Source organism: Populus euphratica, unplaced genomic scaffold (genome assembly GCF_000495115.2).
Source record: "Populus euphratica unplaced genomic scaffold, PopEup_1.0 scaffold616.1, whole genome shotgun sequence".
Taxonomy (NCBI): Eukaryota; Viridiplantae; Streptophyta; class Magnoliopsida; order Malpighiales; family Salicaceae; genus Populus; species Populus euphratica.
The window spans coordinates 120,920-129,114 of NW_011500490.1; the positions used below are offsets into that span (position 1 = coordinate 120,920).

The window sequence follows — 8,195 nt, forward strand, 5'->3', positions numbered from 1 at the left end:
ACACTGTACGAAGAACACCGACCGTTCTATAATTATTATTTTGTTGGGATCGTAAAATTGGTGTTATATAATAATAATAATAATAAAAAAAAAAAAGCATACCAAACCACTCCAGCCTGGCCGTGACAGTCAACACTTTTTCATGTTTTCAGGAGTTTGTTTTCAATCCCAATTTGGAGTTCACTGTTTTTTAAAAGTATTTCTTAATTAAAACTATATATATATATATATATATATTATTAGTATATAAAAATTACTATACTGATATTTTTTTCATAAAAATAATTTAAAAAATAAAAAACTATCACAATATCAAATAAACTAACTTGTCCTCTATTTTAGCCTTTCCTTTTCTATAAAATAAATAAATAAATAAAATAAAATAATAAAATATAAAAAATATCAATCAATGATGTAATCAAATATAAAAAATATCAATCAATGATGTATTCCAGTAAGTCCGCTTTATATAATGCTTATTCATAAGATTGATTTACTGTAATCAACCATCATAATATATCTAAATCTTCATATGAATTAAGAAATATTAAAATATTAAATCCTTGCTCCTATTTAGCATTGTGTTTCAAACAGATTGAGTAAATTTTAATTTTTTTTTTTTAAAATTAAAAAAATATTATTTTAAAATAAAAAATACTTTAAAAAATAACCGTTAACACTATTAATACATGATTGCAGCTTTTCTTAATTTTTTTTTAAAGTTTAGACACTTATGAATACGAGAAAGACGTTTCTTTTTTTTCTTTTTAATAAAAAGTTTGTGTTTATTGGTAAATAGCCATAAAAGAACGCAACCATGCTTACACCTGATGAAAAAAGCTAAGATAGTAATCTTTTATGAAACTATTTGACCAAGAACTACCTGGTCCCTTCAAATGATTTTAAAACCCTAGGAGTAGAAGGGAAGGGCTGGCCTTGTTTCAGCATCAGCTTTCATGTATAATAATTATGGGGCAGGACACATATTGGATGATACACATGTTTCTTTCCCTGTGTTTTTGTCTGCCTGTCATCCCTTACAAATGATTCAACTACCTCGACGGTTCTCACCTCAATTTTCTGCTATCCCTCCTGCTATTATGCCCAAAAACTCACTACTTGACTGCAAGCTCAGATATAAAAATTGCACTCGAAGACTCAGAAGATGCAACAATCAAAAGCATATACATGAAATGAAAACTCAGGGAGTCACGAGTACAGCACAGTTACTGTGCATTTAATTAAGAAACATGATGTTCAGACACTAGCTTTAATAAAAGATGGGAGTTCTATGTTCTGCTTCCATAAACACATAACTTGAACAACTGAAAACTCTACAACACATCTTCATGCTTTTACAGCAACTACTCTCAAATCCCACGCTGCGTTATGCAACCTGTCTTATTTGGAGCCTCCTGACCATTCTCAGCATTTTGCATCCCTGTGATCCATGTCCTGCAAGACAGATCATCAACTTTGATCAAGTCAAAAACATTCAACTGACTGAAAAATTGAGCGAAGATTTCTTATCGAGTTTTGTTTCCATGTGCCGAGTTAGAAAATAAATCTTTATTTGTCTTACGATCCGAAGAATTCCCTAAACTAATAACTAAAAAGGCATGCATTGGAAAGGAAAAAAAATCTATACATCTAAATTGCCTATCATTTCCTCTTTCAAAATGAAAATCACTTCTTTTCTCCTCTTAGTCTTACCTCCCAACTTTCTGTGCTAGCTCGGTTCATCAAAATTGTCAATCTTTTTGCAGTTTTCATAAAAACACTGCATTTCCAACATGAGAAAAAAAGACAAGATCTGTTAAATGCAAGTAACACAGAATCTGAATCCAAAATTACAAAGTTAAGAGTCAAGTAGGTCTTGTCAACCCAAAATACCAGTTCCGCAAAATGCAAAGATAACAAATGATGAAAGAATTTTTCTTTTCCCTTACAACAGATACCTGAATGGTTCATCTCCAATCTGTTTAACAGCACCTGTTGCATCTCGGTAGAGCACATGCCTCGACATTTCTGATCTCTCTATACCAAACATGTCGGCCAGTTTTCCATCTAGCTCCTCATAAGAACAAAGAGCAGAGAGATCGAGGGTCCATCCCACATCCTCTGACTCCAAAAAAACCTTGCAGGGACCAGTATCTCTGCCAATTTCACTGGTATTATGAAGACTCTGGTGCCATGAAAACCCAGTACTGCATGACTTTACTTGTGGAATCTTTTTCCCAGGTGCAGACAGTAATACATCAGAAATTTTTTCCTTGTTGGAAGACTCGTGAGATGAATTTCTCTCATTAATAACTTGAGAGACTGCATCAGTTGAACAGCTATGAGATATATGCTGCTCAATAAGTATTGGTTGACCAAAGAGTAGAAACTGGTGTTTCTTTACATTATCGGATTTCTCCAAATTTGGGTTGCTGTTCCCCATTGTTAACAAGCAAGATATATTCTCATTGCTGTTTGTGAGACCTGTCAGGTAAGTTTCAGAATTTCTAGAATGTGGATTGAACCGCTGGAGACTGGATAGAAACATCCCTGACTGCAGTTTGTTGTTAAACTGGATATCAGATAATGAAATTCCAAATTGAGCATGCCTGGCTCCCTGTATGCCTGCAGGAGTGTTATCGTATAGACAACACAAGGGGCTGCTGGGCCCAAGGGGGTTGCCTGAAAATGATGGCAATCGAAATTGGAGGTCAAGTGGAAAGTCCAACTGTTGTGGGAATCGCGACTTCTTTCTTGGTGGTGAGAAGGGTGACAGGTGGATAACTGGCATATTTGACACCAATTCAACCAGCCATGGGCTGACACGCTTTACATTTTGTAGCAAGTCTGGCTCATCCCATGCCACCTGCAACACCATTCGGTAAAAGTTATAAGAATGATGCTAAAGCAGGGCCATGTGGATTTAGACTTAAGTTAATACCAATTTTAAACACGTTAAACACAATTTTGAAATGCAAGAACAATCAGAAAGTCAAAGTTTCAAGATTCAACTGATATTGAAACTAACAATTATCAGCAAGGAATCCATCAGATGCCAAACTCAAGTCATAATTATCTAAAGTGCAGCAGTTCTATACCTGAAACATGATCAGGTAAGGAAAAAAAAAAAATTCTAAAACCTTTAGGAAATCATCTAGGATAGAAAATTAGCCTTGACATTTATCCTAAATTATTCATTTCAGTACAGTGATCCCTAATTTATCCGGTCAAATATACAAAGAGTTCCATTTCTGGAGCACCAATTTGTACATCATTTAACGATGCACCCTCAACAAGTAAATATTAGCAGTACAAAACCCCATATGAAAACCTTGAAGGACAATGGAATGCTGTGAACCTTGTCAATTGATTAGATACTCAACATGTATTGTGATCTGTTTCAACCCATCAGAAACTTCAATTATGACAGCAAATGTTCCACCGTTGATTTACATATATTTGTCATGTACTGCTGCGTGATACTGCCATCAGGACATTTAACTGTATAGAATACTTCTAATATGACTTCCACAAAAATTACGCCGTCAACTTGTCTAGAACCAACAAATAACTTGGTGTTTTTTCGGGCATCAAATACAGCCATATCATAGAATAGTTGGAAGGTAGAAGTAGGTTGGGAAGTGGCAGAATATCTTTGGCAGAAGAGGAAATAACTGATTACCGAGAAAAGAAAAGAAAATGAAACAAAAATAAACTTGGGCAAACGAAAAGTTTAAAAGCAAGCCTGAGGAAGATGACATCTAAAATTTAATCCTTGAAGAATTGAAAGACACAAGGAAGTATGTAATTTAGCAAGGAAGAGGCCTGGAAAAACAACTTGCATCTAGGTCCAGATCAAGTTACTACACCTAATGTATAACCCATCTCCAAACTCAACTCACATCTCAAAGAAACTCGTTCATGGTTTAGATTTGAAGCAAAATAAGGGTAGTAGAAGAGAGAATAAAAAGACTGGAATTTGAGAAAAAGTTGCAAAACCACATAAATTAGTACAAGGAAGAAAGCAGTTACTTAATGCCAATTGAGCAACAGGAGCAATCCAACACTCTTACAAAATAAACAACAACAGAGATACGACAAAGTAGAGAACCTGGAGTACCCGCCATGGAGAATTAGGCCATCGGACAGGATCAGCAACCTGAACAGAGGTAACAGTCCCCATAAACCAGCTAATCCGTGAAGAGTCCTCTGTTTCAAAAGCCATCTTGAACCTCATCCCAGAGCACCAACCGATCCTCATTGCTGCCCTCACTGAAGAGGCCTTGACACAAAACTCTGGGGTGCTTGATCGCGGATAATAAACGACTTGAAAAGGCTTTCCATTAGCAGCTAGACCAGCAGCCTCCAGAACCTCTTCAGGCTTCACCCTCCCCCTTCCCTTCATTCCCCCATTTCGCATCTCATCTTCCTTGACAAAAAGTGAAAACCCATCATATGGTATAGCACAGGTAGCATTGTTGGAATTCCATCCAGTAGTTAATGATGATTCGGGTCCACTTCCAATTCCAATCCCCCTCTTGGAGCGGCGAATTCCAACACAAAGATCGCCATTTTCAGCCCTCAAGAACACAATTGAATCCCCAGCAACCAATTTCTTCTGGTTAACAAAGGTGCTCCATCCAGTAGTCAACAAATGCCTCCTTGGTGTCCCTCTATAAATATGCCTGAACTTCCACACCTCACCGTGCACATCTTTAGCAATCACAGTCTGCAACGGAGGATCCGAAGAGTAATCCAGCCTTGGAAAAATCGTCTCTGCACAGTATCTAGGCACAGAGAAACCACCACCATTGTTAGCATCAGATTGAGTTAGTGTCTTTGCAAAAGAGGCCGGCTTGTCTGGGCAGCTGTCACTGTCGTTCCCATTACCACATAGTCCCCTATCCTGAGCGAAATCAAGGTCGGTGTTTGGTAAAGGGACGAAGCCGATCTTGGCGTAGACCTCATCGGTGTCAGGGTCGGCAAGGAATTTGACAGTGGCAACACGGCAGAGGATGAGAGAAGGGATTCTTTGAGGGAAATTGACAGGGGATTGAGAGTGCTCGGCATGACCTTGTGGAAAATAAAAGATTATACTGTTGAGTGGAGGGATATGAACCATGCTTCCTGCACAGGCTTGCCATAGTTGTGGATCCAAGCTCTTCTTCTCTGTCTCTTTCATGGCTAGCTGCTTGGTTTTAACAAGCAAAAACAAAAACCCTGAAAACTTGCTAAATTTGAAGAAAACCCACTTCATTCATTAAATTAATTGAAAACAATCTTTCACCTCACCTGTTCTTGAAGGGCCAAAAGAGGAGCACACGGTGCCTTTATTAACAGAGAACAGGAGCTTGGTTTGGATAGAGAGTCCACATTATCTACTCTACTACTACTTCCTTGGAATGAAATTATAAATCATCAATTCTCGAAGGGTTGGGTTGGGTAATTAAAGGAAGGAGATGTGGGGGGGCACACCTTCGTAGAATGTGACATTGTATTTCAGACAGAAAAACAGACAGACAAACAGATGCAGGACGAGTGAGACTGAGACAGAGGACAGAGGACAGAGACAGACATTAAAATCGTCGATGGGATGAGATGCTAATTGCCTACCACCGGCTTGGCTGCTCTCCTCTCTAAAGAATTGGACACATTAACAAGAGACAACCCCCACCGCCCGCCCTCCCTTCATTCGTGTGTTTTTTGGAAACCGGGAGGGTGGGTGGGTATAGATAATTCAGGGAGTACAGTGACGTTGGTAGAGTTATTTAAAAAATATATATATATATTTAGAGTAGAGTTATTTAAAAAATATATATATATTAAAAAAAAAAATTTATATTTTTTAAAAATTATTTTTAAAATTAAGATATAAAAACATAAAAAAATAATTTAAAATAAAAATATAAAAATATAAAAAAATAATATTTTTAATTTTTTTTAAAATATAAAAACAAATAAAATCTTAATTTATTAAAAAAAAAAACATAAAAGGGCATCAAGACAAAGAAACCCTCTTTGTTCAACGCAAAACTCCAGAACAATACTCTCTCCCTCGCCCCACACCGTTGCTCTTTTTATTACACACAAAGACACTTGCATAACGTCATCATTGTCTCTTTGAGGGTGTTTATGTAAATATAATAATAATTATTTTTCAATTTTTTTTATAAAAATACATTAAGATAATATTTTTTATTTTTTAAATTATTTTTTATAATAATAAATTAAAATGATTTGAAATACTAAAATATTAATTTAAAATAAAATTAATTTTTTTAATTTTTTAAAAAACACTTTTAAAACACAAAATAAACCATTGTTTATTCCCTTTTAAAGTCTTATTTATTTTTTATGTTTCAAAAATATTTTTAAAAATTAAATATTTTTAATTTTTTACTTCAAATTAATTTTTTATATTTTTATATTATTTTAATATAATGATGTGAAAAATAATTTTTAAAAAATAATTTTTTTATTTTAATATATTTTTAAATAAAAAATACTTTAAAAAATAACCATTATCTAACTCTTAAACACTTTTCTTATCTTGAATATCTTGAATATGTACACTTGCTTTCACCTACCGAATTTAATATATAGCTTCTTTTAAACATCCTTTGGTTTTTGTCATACTACTTTAAGAAAACTTATTTTTATTACTTTAATAAATTATTAATTCTTTTATTTTTAATTGTGTATAGTAATTAAGATTTCTGTATTTAATCTAATTTTAAATATTTATATGATATAGTATATAATATATATAAAACCTTAGCACAACACTTCACTTGAATAGACTCGATAAATATAAAAATAGAGACTTATATAGTGCATATTTAAATTATTTTTAAAATATTTTTTGTTTGAAAGGATAAATATAAAAATAGAAACTCATATAATACATATTTAAGTTATTTTTAAAATATTTTTTGTTTGAAAAAATATTAAATTAATTTTCTTAAATATTTTTCATGGTTCAACATGTTCAAGTAAAATAAAATACAAAATAAAAACAAATATTATTATATATTTTTAATTAAAAAACATTTTATAAAAGCATTGTATTACTAAACACTTAACAAGTGTTTACAACCATTGTCAAATACAAACCATTCTATTGCATCTTGATTTTGTTCCTTTAGATTTTGTAAACGATATGGTTACACATTCACAAACCCATGAAAACCAGAGGGCTTTGCTTATAGATCATGTTTGTAATGAGATTACAACAAGTTTAATTGTACAATAAAACCATGATGAGATTATAGCAAGTTTAATTGTATAATAAAACCAGTGTTGTAATTCACATAGTTGTTTTTACAATGCATTAATAATGAAATGCATATAATGTAATTGCAAAATAATAAATTAAAACATGTCTATTTTAGTTATTTTATTACCAACATCAATTTCAACCAAACACCTTGAACATGTTTTTTGTTAAATAATAACTTTCATAACAATTTTAACCAAATATATATTTGAATTAAATCAACCATAATAAAAAGTAATATTTCTAAACTTATTTTTTTTCAAACTACAACCATAAAAGCTACCACAAAAATAAACACAATCTTAATTTATTGTTAATTCTTGACAACATGTAACTAGACTTATGTCCAATAAATGCTGATATTAAAAATATATGCCGTTAATAATTAAATGTAAAATGGATATGTATAGATTAAAGTTTAAACAAAATTTTGTGCACCAGGAATTTGATAGGTACATATGTACAAATATTTAACTTTATTAAAATACATAATTGAGTACAATCTCTATTTAAAATATTCTTACAAAAGAATAAACAATCCTCCGATTCTTCTATTGAATTTGATATTAATGACTTGATTTATTTGTGAAATTAAACCAAGATTTTGATGCTTTAAAAAGTATATATGATTGTCTTCAAAGTGTTGTTGAAGAACTTTTATGAGACATTTAGACTTAATTCAACTAAGTTTTGTTCTTTATAGACCTCAAGCTTATATGAAAGAGGATTGATAGGTTTTGAGAAAGGTTCCTTGAAGTGCTTATCTTAAAGAAAATTTTGTATCTTCAAGTATCATTTTTTCCTTTTTTTATCTAGGGTGAGACCCTCTATTAATAGAGATTTGTAAAGGTTCTCAAGTTTTTTTTCAATGCCACATGATATTATTTTATTGGTTGATTTTTATTTATGGAATCTTAAA

At 32.5% G+C, this 8,195-nt stretch overlaps 1 protein-coding gene across 1 annotated transcript; it reads right to left on the minus strand.

Moving 5' to 3' along the window:
* Window positions 1–1,166: 1,166 nt before the first annotated feature.
* LOC105114993 (auxin response factor 18-like) lies at window positions 1,167–5,710 on the minus strand. Its single transcript, XM_011011754.1, has 5 exons — window positions 5,293–5,710; window positions 4,112–5,188; window positions 1,959–2,866; window positions 1,714–1,780; window positions 1,167–1,455 (listed from the first exon to the last, which is right to left on the minus strand). The coding sequence occupies exons 2-5, from the start codon at window positions 5,180–5,182 to the stop codon at window positions 1,426–1,428; spliced, it is 2,076 nt and encodes a 691-aa protein (XP_011010056.1). The 5' UTR covers window positions 5,183–5,188; window positions 5,293–5,710; the 3' UTR covers window positions 1,167–1,425.
* Window positions 5,711–8,195: the final 2,485 nt, after the last annotated feature.

Bases quoted from the DNA above. Each gene is read 5' to 3' on its own strand.
- LOC105114993 (XM_011011754.1), bottom strand. From the start codon at position 5,182: ATGAAAGAGACAGAGAAGAAGAGCTTGGATCCACAACTATGGCAAGCC. The intron at 2,867-4,111 runs GTTCTCTACTTT...ATGGTGTTGCAG, and splicing joins CTCCATGGCGGGTACTCCAG to GTGGCATGGGATGAGCCAGA. The intron at 1,781-1,958 runs GTATCTGTTGTA...TTGGAAATGCAG, and splicing joins ATTGGAGATGAACCATTCAG to TGTTTTTATGAAAACTGCAA.